The sequence below is a fragment of the Zootoca vivipara genome, chromosome 9 (assembly GCF_965207765.1).
Source record: "Zootoca vivipara chromosome 9, rZooViv2.hap1.1, whole genome shotgun sequence".
Taxonomy (NCBI): Eukaryota; Metazoa; Chordata; class Lepidosauria; order Squamata; family Lacertidae; genus Zootoca; species Zootoca vivipara.
In genome coordinates this window covers 59,688,513-59,708,958 of record NC_142592.1, presented here as the reverse complement: position 1 = coordinate 59,708,958, position 20,446 = coordinate 59,688,513, and the positions used below count along the sequence as shown (strand labels likewise).

Sequence of the window (20,446 nt, the reverse complement as noted above, 5' to 3'; positions counted from 1 at the left end):
CAGCAAACTCACCTACCACACGGCTCCCCTTCTAAGCAGTAGTAATTTATGAATACCGGTAAGTTAAAAAACCCAGGTCCCTATACCAATCTTTTGGGGGAACTCCACTTTCTACAACCCTCCATTGGGATAACAAAGAATTTATTCCTACTCGCTACTTTGTGTTTCTTAAGAAGATGTAAATCCACAAAAAGCATCCCTCCTCTCATTCTGTGACAGCTAAGCTTACTCAGGAGTCTTAGGCATTGTACAGGTGAAACTCGAAAAAAATAAGAATATCATCGAAAAGTGCATTTATTTCAGTAATACAACTTTTTATTTTTTATTTTTACAAATGCTTTCTTTTGGAAATTCCACAATAATAAAACAAATAGTTACAATAATACAGAAATAAACAAAAATAAACATCACTATTACATTTCATTAATTACATTCCATTTATAATTGACCCGCCTAATGACAAATAATTACAATTACAACAAATAAAGGCTCAACATATCTTGCTTTGCATGTCATGAATCTATCTCATATATTGGTTTCACCTTTTAAGTTGCGTTACTGAAATAAATGCACTTTTCGACGATATTCTAATTTTCCGAGTTTCACCTGTACTTTGTCAAAAGCTTTTTGAACACCAAGGCATCATAATGCCTCCTCCTTATTTCACAGTGGTGCCATTTGGGTTCTGTTGCTGTTGGTCCTCACCACCTGAGTTTGCTTTTAGAGACAGACATTTATGTATGCATGTATTATACTTTTTATTGCATTAGTATAACTTTTATTTTCCCAGACGTTTTCCTTTTGTTTTCAGCTGGAAATCGTTTCAATGTTTTACCCTGATACACCTCCAGTTGCTTTTATCCTTTTTATTTTTATTGAAATTACACCGCTTCTTAAAATGATTGCACTTCTTGCTTTTTAATGCTTTGTGTATACCACTTCCAAGAGATCAGGTGAGCTGGAAGAGAGGGTTGTAGCTTTTTAAAATAAAAATGAATCCAAAACCAGGCACAGCTCCAGAATGTCTCATCTGAATTCTGGACCGCTGCTGCATTTGAACTGGTGAAAAATGCCATTTTGGCTGATCTGCGCAACAGCTGCTTGCAGCTTTGAACTCATCTTCATAGCAATTCTCTCTCTCTCTCTCTCTCTCTCTCTCTCTCTCTCTCTCTCTCTCTCTCTCTCTCTCTCTCTCTCTCTGAAAGGGAGGGGTGAATAGGCTGTAGCCCTTAGAGCACAGAAAGCCAACATGCAAGTTAAGTCTTTGCAAGATCAGAAGGTAGTGTGTGAGGGTTGCTATGGAAATGCTCAAATCATAACCCAGCAGTGAATGATGATGCTAGAATCCATTTGCCAACCAGATTTCACAAGGCTTTAAATAAAAAAACAATCAACTTGCTAGGGACATTTGATGGGGGCTCAGTTCACACCCATGTCCAGATTCCCCCCCCCCCCCCGTGCTAGTTCCAGGGCATCCTTTCAGGTTTTTGAGGAATACAGGTTAAATTCATTGCAAAGTTCAAAAGGTTTACCCCGAGGCACATTCAAGTTTAGATGGCAAAACATCCATATATTTTAACAGAGCTTGTGGGGGTTTGTTTCTCTTGACCAAAGTAATGCCTTTGGGGAACATAAAGCTCTGTGGGATATCAGGTGCTCCATTCTAATGCAACATTTGCCAGCCAGATGCCTCCAAGAAGCCCACAAGCAAGGCTTGAAGGTAATGGTTTTTAGACAGAGATAGACTACCTCTGAACCTGGAGGTTCTATTTAGTCAACATGGTTAACAGCTGTTAAGAGGGCTATATTCCATCACCCCCTTTCTTTCTGATTCAAGTCTTCCCAGGCACAAAAGGAAAGTATCCGCAGGATAACCCCAGGACTTAATGAACATAAGAACATTTAGAGCCGCGGTGAAGAAACTATAGCCCTCCAGATATTGCTGAACTACAACTCCTGTCCACCCCAGCATCAGGGATGAGCTCATGTAGCAGCCAGAGGGACAAAGGTTCCTTGTCCCTGTCATTAGAGGGTAAAAAAATACCAAAGTAGGAAGCTCTCTCTCTCTCTCTCTCTCTCTCTCCCCCCCCCCCAGAATGGAGCAAGGGATGCACACAGATACAAAAAGGGTGCAGACAAGTATCCAGTTGTCTGGATAGGCCATTTCCAGGTTCATACTGAGGAGGAGACATATTTAGATATCCCCAGAGACAGAAGTGAGAGCTGTCCACAGAAAGCAAAGAAATCCAGGATTTTAATGTAGCTGGGAATAGATACAAGTACATCCACACACACACACACCCTAAATTGGAGAAGGCACCCCACTACAAGCAGGTCATGCTCAGTGAGCACAAAATGCTAACTGTTGGGAGGAAATGGGGAGATAGATAGACTGGAGTGGCTGGAAGCCTGAACAGCAGCCCATCACTGCAACCTTTTGCTTCAGGACCCACTTATTTGTCTCAAAATCCCTCTAAAAGCTACCTAAGCCTGCAAGTAGTCACCCACCAGAGCTGGCGGCAGCAAATCGCATAAACCAGGGCTCAGCAAACTTTTTCAGCAGGGGGCTGGTCCACTGTCCCTCAGACCTTGTGGGGGGCCGGGCTGTATTTTGGAAGAAAAAAAAATGAACGAATTCCTATGCCCCACAAATAACCCAGAGATGCATTTTAAATAAAAGGACACATCTACTCATGTAAAAACATGCTGATTCCTGGCCAGATTTAGAAGGCAATTGGGCCACATCCGGCTCCCGGGCCTTAGTTTGGGGACCCCGGCATAAACATTTGTGTGTTACTTCTTACATTTACATACCACATTTTTCTTCCAAAGAGCTTGAGGTGGTGCACATAGTTCTCCTCCGTTTCATCCTCACAACAACCCTGTGAGGTAGGTTAGGCTGAGACAGGGTGACTGGCCCAAGGTGAGCTTCATGGCTGGGTGGGGATTCGAACTCTGGCCTCCCAGGTCCTAGTCCAGCACTCTAACCATGCCAGAGGTCCTTCCTTTTTATATGTCCTGGGTAACCCCCAAGAAGAAATGCCCACCCATCTGTAACATGTATGTAATTTGGTGTTAAAAGACTCTTATCACGTTCCCCCTCCCACACACAAACTCACCTGTTTGCTGTTGCAGGTTAGGAAGGATTCAACTCTCTCTGCATTAAGGTACAATACATTTTGGTATGTATGATTACAGCATAGTTCTCTTTGATGTTTGTGCACGCTATTGACCTCTGCACCTATTCTCAAAGGGGTCTCACCACAAAACTTAGTAGGTATGTTTACAGCCGGGCTTCAAAATAACGAGACCCCCAGACAACCGATTCTTAAGGCAGCTGCATGCGTGCAAAAACTCTCTTTTGTCAGATACTTCAGGGATGGCCCGAAAGTCAATACGAAATGAAAAGGTACTTGGGGTTTGATTTGTTGCGCAGCAAATGCTTCCTGTCAGCCTTGCCCACCGCCAGCAAATTTGCATCATTAGGAAACCTAATAAATTATCCTGAGGCAGCTGCCACAGTAGCAGGAGGGTGTCTTGCAGAGGGGACCCCCCCGAAAGCTTTACTATTAGGAAAGATAAATGGAAGAGTATGTCTGGCTGCTTTTAGATATGCTCTTTGCAGGATCATTGACCAGATAAATCCTGGTTACAGGTAGGTAGCCGTGTTGGTCTGGGTCGAAGTAAAATAAAAAAAAATCCTTCAGTAGCACCTTAAAGACCAACTAAGTTTTTATTTTGGTATGAGCTTTCATGTGCATGCACACTTCAGATACAGTGAAATAGGAGCCCCCAGGCACTTATGTAGAGAAGGGGTGGGGAGGGGGTGGGGATGGGGAGGGGAGGGGGGATCACTCAGAAGGGTGGTGGAAGTGGGTGATTGACTGACTGATAGCTGTTGATGACCGAAAACGACTGCAAATGGTTTTGCATGAAAAAGCAAGGGTTGAGATGGCTGAAGATCGCTTATCATGTATAATGAGATAAGAATCCGATATCTCTGTTCAAACCAGGTCCCTCCATGGTTTTGAGCTTGGTGATAAGTTGTAATTCAGCAACTTCTCTTTCCAGTTTATTTCTGAAATTCTTTTGTAGTAAGACAGCTACTTTGAGATCTTGTATAGAATGTCCTGGGAGATTGAAGTGTTCTCCTACTGGTTTTTCTGTCTTCTGGTTCCTGATGTCAGATTTATGTCCATTTATCCTTTGGCGTAGGGTTTGGCCTGTTTGTCCAATATAGAGAGCTGAAGGGCACTGTTGGCATTTGATGGCATACACAATGTTAGAAGATGAGCAATTAAATAGTCCTGAGATGGTATGTTGGTTGTTGTTGGGGCCAGTAATGATGTTGTCCGGGTGTATGTGGCAGCAAAGTTGGCATCTGGGTTTATTGCAGGCTCTGGTACCAGTGTCCATGTTAAGTCTGGTGGTTGTATTATTGTGGGTGAGGAGTTGTTTAAGATTGGGTGGCTGTCTGTAGGCAATGAAAGGTCTTCCTCCCAGAGCTTGAGAAAGGGAGCTGTCATTGTCCAGGAGAGGCTGTAGATCTCTGATGATGCGTTGTACTGTTTTAACTTGGGAGCTGTATGTGATGACTAGTGGTGTTCTGTTATTTTCAGATAAATCCTGCCAATTCTAAAAACCACACCTTATTTCTAGGGCACAAGTGCCAAAATTGCTCTAGACAAACAAGTCAAAAATTGAACCTTGAAAATTTAGTGAAATGTGCTTGTGTGGTTTCTTAAATGCAGAATGTTTTTGTTTTAAGGGGGAAAGGTGTTAATGAAGCAAGCTTGCCAGGTCCTTTTGGAGACACTCCTAGAAACATATGCAACTTCCAATCCTGTCCACTCATGCACCACAGCAATGATTATTTTTCTTAGCTTCTTAAAAACTTTAGGCTTCCCTCAAAATTTCAGGATGAAATGCTAGCCTTAAGCTAGCCTTAAGCTAAGAGAGTGACTAGCCCAATGTTAATCAGCCAGTGAGATTTGTGGCTTTGTGTGGATTTCAATCTGAGCCTGCCTGGTCCAATCCTGTAACACTAACCACTATATGGCACTGCCTCTCAGCTGACTAACAGGCAGCAATCAGGAGGAGACACTTCCCCATGAGTTGTCTCCATGCTGGGATATACTTCATCCAGTGCTTTTTCTCTGGGAGTATGTCCTCATTGAGGGGCATTATTTCAATATGAGTAGGAAAATGAGAGTACCCCTAAACATTTTTTTTAGAAAAAAACAATGACTTTATCTAAGAGATGGGAAACCTGTGTCCTTTCAGATGCTCTATTTTAAAAAAAACATTTCAGATATATATACTGCTTAATATTCAGAATTTCTAAGCAGTGTGCATAACGTATTATATAATCATGCAAAGAACAATTAAAATGAAACATAGGAACAAAATGCCTTTGCTCCATCTAATCTCAGTTGGGAGTGAGTTCCCATCTACCATCAGCCCCAGCTGTCATGGGAGATGTTGGGAGCTGCAGTCCAATAAGAGTATTAAAAGAACTGGCAGAGGTGATTTCAGAACCACTGGCAGTAATCTTTGAGAATTCCTGGAGAACAGGCGAAGTCCCAGCAGACTGGAGGAGGGCAAATGTTGTCCCTATTTTCAAAAAGGGGAAAAGAGACGACCCAAACAATTACCGCCCAGTCAGCCTGACATCAATACCAGGAAAGATTCTAGAGCAGATCATTAAGCAAACGGTCTGTGAGCACCTAGAAAGAAACTCTGTGATCACTAAAAAGTCAGCATGGGTTTCTGAAAAATAAGTCATGTCAGACTAATCTGATCTCATTTTTTTGACAGAATTACAAGCCTGGTAGATGAAGGGAACGCTGTGGATGTAGCCTATCTTGATTTCAGCAAGGCCTTTGACAAGGTGCCCCATGATATTCTTGTAAAGAAGCTGGTAAAGTGCGGGTAGACAATGCTACCATTCAGTGGATTTGTAATTGGCTGACTGACCGTACCCAAAGGGTGCTCATCAATGGCTCCTCTTCATCCTGGAGAGAAGTGACTAGTGGGGTGCCACAGGGTTCTGTCTTGGGCCCAGTCTTATTCAACATCTTTATCAATGACTTGGATGATGGGCTTGAGAGCATCCTGAGCAAGTTTGCAGATGACACCAAATTGGGAGGGGTGGCTAATACCCCCGAGAACAGGATCACACTTCAAAATGACCTTAACAGATTAGACAACTGGGCAAAAGCAAACAAGATGAATTTTAACAGGGAGAAATGTAAAGTACTACACTTGGGCAAAAAAAATGAAAGGCACAAGAACAGGATGGGTGACACCTGGCTTGAGAGCAGTACATGTGAAAAGGATCTAGGAGTCTTGGTAGACCACAAACTTGACATAAGTCAAGTGTGATGCAGCAGCTAAAAATGCCAATGCAATTCTGGGCTGCATCAATAAGAGTATAGCATCTAGATCAAGGGAAGTAATAGTACCACTGTATTCTACTCTGGTCAGACCTCACCTGGAATACTGTGTCCAGTTCTGGGCACCACAGTTCAAGGAGGATACTGACAAGCTGGAACGTGTCCAGAGGAGGGCAACCAAAATGGTCAAAGGCCTGGAAACAATGCCTTATGAGGAACGGCTTAGGGAGCTGGGTATGTTTAGCCTGGAGAAGAGAAGGTTAAGGGCTGATATGATAGCCATGTTCAAATATATAAAAGGATGTCATATAGAGGAGGGAGAAAGGTTGTTTTTTGCTGCTCCAGAGAAGTGGACATGGAACAATGGATTCAAACTACAAGAAAGAAGATTCCACCTAAACATTAGGAAGAACTTCCTGAAGGTAAGAGTTGTTCGACAGTGGAATCTGCTGCCAATGAGTGTGGTGGACTCTCCTTCTTTGGAGTCTTTAAGCAGAGGCTTGACAGCCATATGTCAGGGATGCTTTGATGGCGTTTCCTGCTTGGCAGGGGGTTGGACTGGATGGCCCTTGTGGTCTCTTCCAACTCTATGATTCTATGATAATCCCTTGAGGGGCAAAGGTTAGCCACCTGTGCTTTATTCTGTTTAACTTCTGAAACTTGACCCAAGAAATTCACAGCCTAACCAAAGTGACAAGAGATGTGCAACATCAGCACCTGTGATTGGCAAGCAGCACAGTGGCTCGGTAGACACATTCTTCAAGTTGTTTCTCAAAGTATCCAGGTAGCAGTGCTAATCCCACAAATTTCTCATTAATGTGATTAAAAATGGGTTATAATTTTCAATCTCAACAGAAAAACCCCCACATACCTTGGAGAAATAGAGAAACAAAACTGCTCAGATAGGTAAAGTCTTTTTTATAACAACAAACAACAACAACAAAACAACATTTACCGTAAGTAGTAAGATTTAAAAGAGGACACCATTGCCGATTAATAGAAAAAGTACCCATTTATTCAAGGTATGACAAGTGTATTTACAGTATTTTTTCCCCCAGGACAAGATTCTCATGTGATTCTTACAGCAGCAATAAAGAATTACATTTAAATGCGATAAAATGTATTTTGTTGTTACAGATTTTTTTTCTGCGAAAGAATACAACACATGCAGCCCAATCCTATGCATGTCATACTTGAAAGTAAGCCCCACACAGTTCAGTGTGCTTACTCCCAAGTAAAAGACATAGGATAGTGGCCTTAAGGCTAAGAAGTTGTTCTGACCTCTATCATAATACCAACTTTGCACAAATTAATTTTGACCTCTATCATAATACCAACATCACAAAATATATATATTTTGTATTTGCCAAGGCGCATTACCTTAAAAATTGCAGGTCTTATGCTCTGCTCATAGCCCATCTCTGCTACCAATTACAAGTCAAAGCCTTGAGAAGCTTCAGGATGTTGCTCCAACATAGATCTTTGGAATCCCCTGAACTCAGCATATTAGTCAGAAGGGAGCCTACTTTTGAAAAACTTTCCATTTTGCCAAAGGGCAGTGAGAGAGGTACTGCCCACTCTTAAAGTCCTGCAACAATTTTTGTGTGCAGAAGTAATCTGCATGCCTTTCTAATCACACAGGGCTGTGGGAAGTCAAAACAAGAATTGTACTGGGTGGTTTGTGTGTCTTGACCACTTTTGCCCATGCTGTCTTTTTAAAGAGGCGCTTAAAGATTAACGCAATGCTTGCCACAAAATGGCAGGACTTCTATCAAATTGGGCCATTTTAAGAATTCAATTGTCTTCGCTTTTACTTTCTAGAGGACTACAGTGGTACCACCATTCACTATTTAACAACATAGGTCCGTCCAACTTGCAAGGAAACCAGAAACCAGAGCCATGAGAACATGACATGGGCATGATTAATCTAAGGGTGCATTTAGACAGTATTTCTCTATGAGATTGTACCCAGCAGGAGCAGTTTCCTCCTGTTCCCCTAACTGCAGGAAGAGAGGAGGAAAATTTGGCATTTATCTGAACATAGGAGCTCCCTAACTTGGTAATACCTGGCTGAATCAGGAGCATAGATGGTTCTCCATTTAGTTCCTACTCCTCATAAGTGAGGGGCAAGGAAGAGAACACCGAAATCTGAGACCTGCTCCAGAACTCTTCCTAGGTAGAATCCCAAAGTCAAAGCAACACCTGAACAGGCCCCTATTACAGCTCAAGGAATGATGTATGAATTCTCAGTTGCTCCAAAGCTTAAGCGTATCCCTTGTAGCCCCAAATATGGGTTATTTGATTTCAGATACAGGAATGACTCACGAATGCACTCCTGTGCAGTTAAACCTGCATGTGAGGATTATCAAGCATATGCCAGAGGTGTTCTGCTTAAACAGTAGTGCATACACAGCACCAGGAAAAAAGTTTGAGCTGCAAAACCTTATTTCATAAGCGTGTCCCATTTGATTCAACAGGATCTGCATTCTAATATTTTTTCAGAATTGCAGCTGGAACCCCAGAACCATTTTTTTTTACAGGCAGCAACATCTGTCACAGTGAGATTGATATGGAGGTACACAAATGGCTTCAGGACTGAAGAAAACCAATTTCAGCGCTTTTTGGCAAACCCCCCCCCAAAAAATCTATTGCATTTCCTAAGAGACAGTTTTCTTTCTTCAAGAGGAAACGAGCAAAATGGGGAAGCTCATGCAAAGATTGCTCTTTCAACCAGAAGCATCAATTATTTTTTCAAAGTATTTTTTTAAAAAACTGGCTTACCACAACTAAAAATGTTTATTTAAATAATCACTCATTCGATTAAAATGGCTACTTCTGTCATTAGCAGACAAGAGTGGTTTATACCAGTGTTTCAAAATCAGTCACGCAAGTCAGTTGATAGATGTTCATCCTCATGGGGGCTTATATGCAGCTTTGCCCACAAACACCAGTTTGATCTAGATATTTGTACAAGAGCCACAATCAGACATTCCACAGACATGGTGGGAAGCAGAAATAGCTGCGCTTCCTTTCCATTATATATCTGCATCTTCTTCGGGGCAATGGGGACAAAGCAAGTTCTGTCCCAGTATAAGTCAATTCACACTTCCCACTTCAGTGGAATGTCTGAAGTGGCCCAGAAACTCTTCAGGTGCTGAAATATGCATCCTTCCTAAATGCTGGGATAGGAAAAAAATTAATCCACAGCAATTTTAAAAAAACGGCCTTGAGATGTGGCACTTGATCAATGCTGCTATAATACAATTCTCCAAGACTTCCTCCCAGCATACTTAATGTTTTTGTACTTAGTTTTCAGAAAAAGTTATTTACATAATAAATTAGCTTTGTAACATGCTCTCCTAAAACAAGGATAGGATGCCCAAATCTTAGTGCCTTTGCGACATAACCAGGTGCTTTGCCAGTGTACAAAACAGGATGTTACATTAGCTGCAGACAAGAGAGCAGGAATATTCAGGAATGAAGTGTCTTTTCAGAGGTTCGGCTAGCTGAGGAGGTCTGAGTTCATAAAATGTGTTGAGCCTTAAAACTTAAACTTTCAGAAGCTAAACATGATGCACACAAAACGTATTAAGTAAGAAAGGGTTCTATCCTTTTTGTGATAAATAGATGTAACATGTATCAAGGAGAACCAGTCAAAAAGGAGTGTAAAATTGGTTCCCTGCCAAACTAAATGGATATTAAAACCATGAGTAGTTTAAGACTGAAGTTTAGTACAAAAAATAATTAGTTTTTGCATATTCCAAAAGGTAAATACACACCCAATCTGAATTTACCTTTGGCTTTAAACATTTTCCTACAAAGCAGTATTTCAGCCACACATTTACATGGTTTATATGGCATGTTCGTGCAGTGGAATCCTCTGCTATCGCACACAGTAAAGACGGCAATCCATCTTAAAACACACTGCGCATCATGCTTACGGGAACTCTTGCTTTCAGCAGAATAAAAAATGTAGGAGGGGTGATTTACCTTCTTTCGAGAAAGGGGAGGAAGTTTGGCAGGAAGAAAGAGAGAAGGGTGACTCCTATTTGCTCTGCTACACCTTCAAAAGTAGGAGGTAAAAGTTACAGGCACTGTTAGTTCCATGGGGGAAGTTGCTGCATTTAGCTCATATCCCAAAAGCATTAAGTAGTCTTGAACAGTTTTAATACCATGGGTTTCCCCATGACTTTTTCTTCAGTTCAATTCACAGAATTCCTGGTGCTGAAAGTCCTGGCTGCACACTTGCTCTTTGCTAAAAATGTATTTTGCAGACTATGGTGTAAATTAAAAACTTACGTCAGGACCGTTACAAACTTTGCCTCTGTACACAAGAGAATCTTTGTGCTGATCTTTTCTTCAGAAGGACCTTATAAATAATATTTTAAGTTTAGAACCAGTCTTCGTCACACTTGCCATTATACCATGCTGTTGCTTTCTCCAACTTTATCTACAAGCTGCCAGGAAAAGAGAGAAAGGGGGTGGGAGCAGAGGAGAGAGAGTAATTAAGGTGCAAACAACTTCAAACAACATGTAGGCATTGCTGAGCTTTCAAGTAGATGGCTGGGTGTGATCAGATTCAAATAGTACTCACCAAGGTCTCACGGGAGACCTTGTAATGCAATTTGCACTGCAACAGTGTTTAGGCATGGTATGTTTTTATGTTGACACAGAGCAACATGAAGATGTAACAGAATGGGGAAAAAAACCAGAAAGAAATGCAAATATAAAAAACTGTTAGCTCAATAACCCAAAGAAAAAATATAAACATCAGCCATTCATGCATTAATAGACTGAATATGATATTTTCAACTAACCATTACTGGGGACTGTCTCCTGAGCCTACGCAGGCTTTGAAGAAAACATCAACAATTAACTTTTCAATAAGGATTTAACTCCATGAAAACCGATTTATAAATGATATTCGTAAAGACCGAGAATGAGAAAGATGTAAAGCCAGATTATCAAGGGACTGAACACAACAATGGTTAAATAGATGTAACATGAGAAAAAAATTCCATCTATATTGATAAGGCTTTTGGATCAACCCTACAAATTATGGCATTGGCAAGGAAGTGTTTAGGGTGGGGATGCTGCGACTACAGCGTCAGCATAAGCTAGATGCACAAGCTGTGAAAGGGTATACTACCAGGCAGAAAAGGGACATCATGGAGCAGAGATAGAATTGCTTCTACCCCACCCTAAAACCATTGTGGCCACAATGAATTCAGAAGTCACTGTGCAATCACATACACCTAATGTTTAGCACTGTCAGTTTATAGCGAGACTGAGTTGCCTATGATCAAATTCCAGCCACTGTGCTTATGATACCACATATGTTCAAGCATGCATAATGCAAAAAAAAAAGCTGGCCATTACAGGCACAAACAAATACGGCAGCACCCACAAGGAGGACACCATGTTTGTTTACATGAATGGGCCTTTTAAAAAAGTATGTGCTATAACATAATGAACAGCATGGCAAAAACAGGGGCTGAGTGGCTTGTAGGAGCAGTCAGTGAGCCACAGAGTCACATATGCTGCACATTCAGGAATGTGATAGCTCATATGTTGAATACATGTCTTTGCACAAAAGAACAAGAAGGCAATGCACCTCCCACTGCCCCAGATTCTTTTAAAGAGTGTGTGCAACTTTATTTTTTTTAAAAAAAATCAAAGATGCTCTTCAGTACATAAGTTAAAATATTTTAAGATATTAGCACACTCAAAATACTAAAAAGTCAATTATTGTATCTGTGCTGCATTTCACTTCCTACAGTCTACAGATGAAGTGGGCTGGCAAACAGGACAAACAACTTAGGAACTTCAGAGCAGGGATCCCAAAGCTTATGTGAATTAGTTTTAATACTTACTGAGCTAATGCCAGGTAAATTCAAGAGATATCCAAGGACCGGCACTCTTCTAATAAAACCAACCACCACAGGGAAAAAGCCCCTTTAAATAAAGAAAGTGTCACAGGTTAGATATGGCAGCATTACAACCCAAACTGCTCATGTTTTGTACCCAAAAATGCACACTCTCTCTTACGGCATTTGCTCCCCCACCCCCTTTCAGGGTAAGTAATATACTCTTAACAAAATCCTTATACATTTCAGGCAACTTCAAATGTCAATAGACTTCCTACATGGAAACAGCTTCTTATAGGAAAATGCATGAAAGCCATATATAGATGGCATAAATCTAATTTTGCAGCAAGTATACCTGCATATACTGTACACAAAGCAGCATGGTTATGTGAGAAATAAGTTATGTGCAAGAATCCAATCCAAGGGTAACTTTCTAGGTTCTTTTCCTCTATATGGAAAAGCAATTGCTGTGTAAAGAGCATGAGAAGTAAAATATCAAATCAAGTGGAGTAAGATTAATAACCGCAGTCCTAAGGCAAACCTATGCATCTGCCATTGATACATCTCTTACAAAGAAGGATTAAGGGATTCATATGAATGCTTTTGTTCTGGTTAACCTCTGCTGGGATTCCCATACATGCTCATCATTTGATGTCTGCAGCATCAAGTGTCAGCTTGTGTGAATGAGCCATCACAGATGCAATCAAAATGCAACAACACTGATTCATATGCTTCTGTCCCTGTGTTGAGAATCCCCCCTTGCTGACCTGAGCCATACATACTACCTCTAACTAACAGTAGTTGGCATTTACCAGGCTCCTGGTTAACAAACCAGTTTCAAACCCTGTTTTGAATTCCTGCTGAAGAGGTATGGTAATTCTTGGTAGCATTTGCACTGGTGTCAATGCAAAACTGTTAAGACTGGATGGTGAATTTTGAATGATGGAATAATTTCCTCAAGTGTTCTGCTTGATGCATCTCTCTCTCTCTCTCTCTCTCTCTCTCTCTCTCACACACACACACACACACACACACAACCTGTCATGTACAAAACTATTTTTTCATTGGCTGTCAAAAGCACTCCACATTAGAAAAAATCATTACTGCCCAAAACAAAAGCAAAGACCAGCAAAGAAATCTTACCTGAATAAGAGGAAGAAGCCATAAATTTCAAGGACCATTCCTATCAAGGGCCAGCCAATAAGAACTATAAGTACACCACCCAGAAAGAAGCCTGTGGCTTTCACTTTGTGTTTCTGGAAGAAGAATCTGAATGTCCTTTCTAAACCAATCACAAAAGCCAGGCCAGCCACGAATAAAACCTACAAAAAAAAAAATCATAATGAATACAGAAGTGTTTGAGCACACCTTCAGAAATTTTAAAGATGGCAATAAACTATATTTTACTAAAAGTAGATCTGTTGAAATTAATGACCCTGACTTACTCATATTCATTTCAATTTTTCAATGGGTTTATGTTGAGTAAGACTTAGCTGAATTCCACCCTGGGTATTCATAGAACATTAAAAACAAAACAAAAAACAGATGTCCAAAACCAGAATGCAGTCTCTTGTTACCACTATGACACTAATTAACTCTGGAAGGAAGCGTCAATGTGTCAAAGGGATTTTTCACAATGCTGGCACAATACAAAAGCAGACTTCATTGCAGCAAATAAATTAATTTGTAAGCACTTAATGTGAGTGGTAGTAGCATGACTTTAAGAACAATTTGTGCTGGAAAACGGACATTACATTGAAAAAAAGTTTGTGATTTAATCAAGCAGGGGAAAAAACTGATGCACCTGGACTTCATCAAAGCGTTCAGCCTAGTTCCAAACAATGGTACTGTAAGCTTACAAAACAACTACAGGGTGGTAATTAACTATGTTAAAACATGGTGGAAAGAAGTGTAACAATAAAGTACAGTGGTGCCTCGACTTACGAATTTAATCCGTTCCGAAGGCACCTTCATAGGTCGAAAAATTCGTAAGTCAAAAAGCGCCATTGGAAACGGAAAAATTCGTAAGTCGAAAAATCCCTATCTAAAACCGCCGCGGTTTCCTTTCGGATGTCGAGACATTCGTAAGCGCGGGGCCATTTGCCCCATTTGTAAGTCAAAAAATTCGGTCATCTAGTCGTTCGTAAGTCGAGGTACCACTGTAATGATAGTCTAACTGGACCAAAGGATCTACTGCCATTCTGCAGGGTCAGCCCTGTTACCATTTTTTGAAACCCAAATTACTGGCGAGGTTCTGAAATCCGTATTGAATAGGGAGTTCTAATCAGTTTGATCAATCCTATATTTATCACAACAAAATACACACTTTTATTGTGAGTGCATCCTCGTGATAAAGAAAAGCTAGAAATCAAAGATTTATCTAGAAAGGAGTTTCTGGCATATGGAAGCTGCACCAACTGCCATGTGGAAATAAGCCTTTTAACTATAGAGACTTTTAATTCACTACCTTTAGCTATTTGTAGAAATTAAATATTTACAATACTAATTAATGTGGCTAACTCATTAGGCGGCAGGCTGGTGCTTAAGGCTCCATAACCTAATGTTCTACTCAATTAAATGAGATAAATGAAGCCTTCTTGGTGCTGCTCCTCCTGAGTGCTGATCTGTGACAGGGCCTTCTTTATAACAGTAACCTGCTTGTAGAATGCCCTTCTTTGTGAAGTGTGTCTGTCCCTCTCATTCATTTTTAGGCAGCAGTTTAAAATGTTATTGTTCATCAAAGTGTTTGGTGGTTGAAAGTAATTTTTTTCTATAGACTTAGACAATATTAGTTCTGAGGATGTTTGGTTTGTTTTCAGATGTTTTAAACATTTAGAATTGCTAGGTACCACCCAGGGTACAAAGCTGTTGACTGTTCAACGTTTTTCACAGAACACTTTGCTGTAGAAAGGAAAGCTTCAACCAAGCTACAACACCTTCCTCAACTATACATCGTCAAGGTGATCTTATGATTCCCTAGTGCACTGTAGACTAGGTGTTCCTCAAGATTTAACTTCCCCGACTCAAGGTTATCCATCCCACTACACTGTATATTCAGAGAGAAGCACATTCACAATTCATGTAAATATCACTCATGCAAAATATCACTTACATTCCCAATAGCCAAAAGTGCTTTGTCAAAAAATAAGATCATTCCAAAGAAAAGGAAAAACACTCCAAAACCTGTGAGACCCATTCCAATTTCTGCAATAAAAAAGAGAGTTAGTATTATGTAGCCAAAAGCACATAATAATAAAATACACAGAACTTTCTTTTGCAACCTACGGTCACAACATTCGCCAATGTGTATTTAAAACGAGCTCTCCCCCACAACTGCACACGACATTTGCCCTCTTTCAGGCAGGAAACATGCAATGATCCAGGGAGCTGCTTCATAACATAAGAGTTTTCTTGCTGGATCTAAGGGTCCATCAAGTATTTTACTCTGGGCTCATCCAGACTTCCTTTCATGCACTGTATCTAGGCATAACTCTGTGTTTTAAAGCTCTGCGTCTGAGTGCTTTTGCTTTTTTAGCCCTGGAGCTTTCCTCACGAAAATCCACTCTTTACCGCTGAATCCGTGAAAGGAAAAGTACTTGGACACTGAGCTTCAAAATAAGAACTTGTGCCTAGAAAGCGCAGGGCAAAAGGTACCGGTAAGTGTAGATGAGCAAACACATTGGGTTAGAGCTTCAGCAGTAATCATACTTTTTCCTTATGTTTTCTGCTTCAAACCCACAACACAATTAATTTATTATGTTTGGTAACTGTATTATGATCTCTTCAGGAGAGTAACCAGGATGCAGTTTATACAGGATCGAAGTAAAAACAGATCATCCAGTGGATTCTCTTTCAAAACAGAATTGGCAATATCTTGTTTAAAGAAAAAGTGTCATGTCTTCTCTCCTCTTTCAAAGCCCTCCTAAATGCACAATACAGTAAGCATGCCTTGGAAAAAGGACTGAACACCTGCTAGCCACAGGACTGTATATGTATGTACACAATTAACAGATATAATTTATCCACTTTACCTACTTGTATGACTTTCACACAAACCTATCTGATTAAAGAGGAGATAAGTAAAGTGGTGAAGTTTGAAACATTAATTTGAGAAGCTTGTTTCAAACTGCTGCTTTTTCTGGAAACAAAAAGGCTGCACTATTAGGGACATCGGCAACAAGTAGAAGGGATTTCCCCCCCAGAGGATTAGTGTCAAGTGTATTTATGTACAGTACCTGCCCGCAGCAAAATGGAAATAGTCTTTACTGAATAAGCTGAATAACTTATAAGTATCAGTTTCACCAGAAAGCTAAATCTCCGTTTAAAAGAAATGGGATTTCATTTTCAGCCAGAGATTATTTTTGCAAGTTTTATTCAGTCCAAATATTCTACAGGATAAATTCAAAGCCTCTGCAGTCACTATCTCATCTAAAAAGCTGTACAATGGCAGTCAAGAACTAGGTTTTTTAAAATTACTAATGAATTGCTTTATGAATCACAACAAAAATGAGATGGATCATGTATTTGGTCTTGGAAAAGTTATGAACAGCTCTTAACAGAGGGTCTGGACCAATACTCTAAGAAAAAAAATTAAACTATTTTGATTTTTCCAATCAAAAAATCTAAATGGGGTGGAGAGCAGCCGGGGGCATGGGTGGCGGTACTCAAATCATGGAAGAAAGGTAAGCAAGCCCCTGACGGAACCTGCAAGTCCCAACCCAAAATACCCATTTTTTTTTGTCAAATCACGGTTCTGCTGAAAGCTAAAAACAGTGATTAAGGGGGTAAGGGATGCAAACCTTCTCTGACCTATGTATTGGAGCAATGCAGAAATATATGTTTTTGAGGTGTAGCCCTCTGAAACACCAACATTTACATTAAAAAAAACCCCACTGTGATCACATGATGCCAAAAGGTTTTCTTTCCGCTGCCCCCATGCCTTACTTTTTTAAAAAAGCATTGTTTACTGACAGCAGCCATAAGGTCTCCTGTTCCTAAACTCTTAATGCCAAAAGTGTTTGCGTCCCTCAAATTGTGTTCATTCTAAAAATAAATAAATGACCACCCCCACTTTTACACTTCAGCTTGAGGATTAGCTGTGGGTCAGTATGGCCACTGGCACAAAAAAGGTCAGCCATCCCTGAGCTAGGCAGTGCTTTGAGGATATTATTTTTCTATGCAGCAATAGTACACACACTATTCCAACATTCTTTGCCATCCACAAATAACCAACTACAATTAAAATTAAGCTTCATCACTTTCCTCTTTGAGGACCACCCCATCCTTAGTGGCATCAACCAACTAGTGTTCTACAATAAACCTAAATTACTGCTGTACCACAAAAAGCAATCCAACGCTTATGATCTCCCCTCAGGGAAAAAGCCAACATTTAAATATAAGGAACATGGTCATGTTTTAGTGCATGACTAAATAAGAATATACAAATGCTTCTGAACACTCCTTTAGTTCTCACATGACTATGCAAGATATTTGTGCAGAAATGAAGCATACAAAGATGCCTCTATGGCAATTGTGCATAATTTTAAATCTTGGCTTTAACTGGCATAACAAAGCAGATGCTAGCTTGGGCTTTCATATTTATGAAATCGCTTCTTTCAACATGCCTCAACTGTGTCATTGCATCACAAATCTCACTTTCACATTAATAGTGCACGCCTCCTAATTATGCAACATCTATGAGTAATAATGGGATAGATTTATTTTAGAATAAAGCATCAACCAATGCAGTACTAGTTTGTTCAACTGAGAGAATCACACACTGCATAGAAAAGGTTGCTCCTCTGAAGTTTTTTAAACTGCAGGCAGTGTAAAATATATGTGTACTCAGAAACACACCCCTTTTAGTTCAGGAGGGGTTACTTCCGAGTCAGGGTGTACTGAACTACAGCCAGATAAACCTACACCAATAATTCTACTTGGGAATGGCCTTGGAGAAAATTCAGAAGTATGGTGAACAGGTGACTACAGCAGTTTCTCTGGAAACTATAATGAAATCTTCTAAAAATCTATTCCCTAGTATGTGCCAGAGAATGTAGTGTTGGAAAGGACCCCAAGGTTCAAAACAATTAAAAACTGTATCAGGAATATGTATATACCATTCTGAGCTGTTAGTATTTTTATAGCTTTGATGTTTTTGATTATAACACACCTGAACCTCTGCTGTCACTATACTAAAGCTTGATCACTAATTTGGGAAGACCAGGGTTATTACTGTCCTCTGGGCAAATGAATTTCCACAAACTTCACACATGAGAAATTGCCCATTCTGTTAATCTTGGCAATCCATACTGCAGTACAACTCCCAAACTGCATTTCATTTGTCAGAGTAGACTTCCAAACCACAACTATGCTCCAGGCAGACATTACTGAAACTCCCAACTTCTTACACTCCTCTGCCCCATCATTCTACCTTCCCCAAAGCATTCTATGCCAGATCCCCGACCTAATGATTTTTCTCCAAAGGCATTTAACTTCTAAATGAATGTAGCATTTGCCCACATTCTTATCATCTTAACTTTCTTTTCTCACATGGTTCAATTTTTAATTTAACATTTTCCAGCTACCTGAACATGTACAATATATTGAGATGTTGATTGTTCCAAAAATACAGCAAGAAGTTACTTTCTCAAGCTTTCTTTTTTTTAAAAAAACGTTGCTGCCATTTTTGTAGGGACATCTATTGGCACCCTGTATTTAAGCACTAGCTTGGCAGTCACAGGTGACAAGGAGAACGAGAAGGCTGGCAGAGAATGGTCAGAGGACTCCGTCCATCCCAAGTGCTCAGTTTAAAAACTAAGCAGGCTGGAAACAGGAGAGAAGTATGGGCATTTCTCCCATCATGGAACCCAAGCTGGCATACATACGGCTCCCAGGCAGCCTAAGCACCGAGCAGACCCAGATCTGCTTAGCTTCAGGTCATCCCCTCAGCTTAGGGAACTTCATGACAAGTGTGGTGCAGCGGTTGCAGAGTGCTGACTAGGACCTGGGAGACCAGTGTTCAAATCCCCCACTCAGCCATGAAGATCACAGTATGTGATACTGGGCCAGTTACTCACTCTCAACCTAACCTACCAGTACCTCACAGGGCTCTTGTGAGGCTAAGGTGGGCTGAGGAACTACATGGGCTACCTTGAGCTCCTTATAGGAAAGGTGGGATATAAATGCAATTAATAACTACGGAATCCTATGATTGTAGAGTTGAAAGGGACCCCCAAGGATCTTCTAGTCTTTGCAATGCAGGTAGGCAGGTGGCCCATTTGGGTGACAGGCAACTAATAAATCTAGAAATAAAAATAATAAACAGCACGTGTATCAAACCCACGACCTCGGCGTTATCAGCACCACACTCTAACCATCTGAGCTAACTGGTGTGACCTACTATATAATAGCAGAGCAATTCAAGGCTGCTTTATTCCACAAACCCAAACACATTCCTATTGCTATCTTTAAACAGCATCCCAACTTGCAAGGCTGCTGCTCTATTCCCCAAACCTGAAAATATTAAGTTATATTTCTCTCTCTCTCGGGAACAGCAGCAATGTTTGCTCAAAGCGTGTGCTTTGGGTTTGTCGAGGAGAGAGGGGCGTCCCCCCACCCCCACCCCTGAACTCCCCCTACCAAAGTGGCCCTAATAATAGTACTGTAATGACACTAATGGTGGGCGACTCATTGGCTGAAGGGTTCCCCCAGCCCCTTCCTCCCCGGTCCGTGACATAACTCTGCCCCCGTCCCCCTCCCCTCAAAGACAACCGTAACTCTTCCTTCCCCTCCCCTCCCCTCACGCCCCTCCACACACCCCTTCACCCACTCTGAGTGTCCGTGAGGGAAATCATGGCGACGGCAGGAGCAGCGCGGAGTGCGCGCTGACAGGACTCTTAGGGGGAAAGGCGGGAGCCGGCGGCGGAAGAGCGACCAGACGAACGAAGCCGCCTCAGTAGCGAGCAGCGGTAGCAGCAGCCGCCACGTCTTCCGGAAACACGCAGCCCCTCCTCTCCTTGCCTCGCTTCCCTCAGCTCAGGCTGCCGGATCCTCCCGGCTGCCGCTCCTGCCGCCGCCGCCGCCGCCGCCAACGAACCAAAGCGCCGTCCCATTGGGCAGGGCGCGCTGAGCCAATCAGCGCCCGGCTTATTCCAATCTCCCCGCCCTCCACCTCAGAGCCACCGA

The 20,446-nt window shown here is 41.2% G+C and overlaps 1 protein-coding gene across 1 annotated transcript; it reads right to left on the bottom strand.

The window, feature by feature from the left end:
• Positions 1-7,388: 7,388 nt before the first annotated feature.
• GOLT1B (golgi transport 1B) lies at positions 7,389-20,371 on the bottom strand. The gene is made up of 5 exons (XM_035128163.3): positions 20,091-20,371; positions 15,375-15,466; positions 13,406-13,584; positions 12,269-12,350; positions 7,389-10,852 (listed from the first exon to the last, which is right to left on the bottom strand). The coding sequence occupies exons 1-5, from the start codon at positions 20,113-20,115 to the stop codon at positions 10,814-10,816; spliced, it is 417 nt and encodes a 138-aa protein (XP_034984054.1). The 5' UTR covers positions 20,116-20,371; the 3' UTR covers positions 7,389-10,813.
• Between the last annotated feature and the right edge of the window lie 75 nt (positions 20,372-20,446).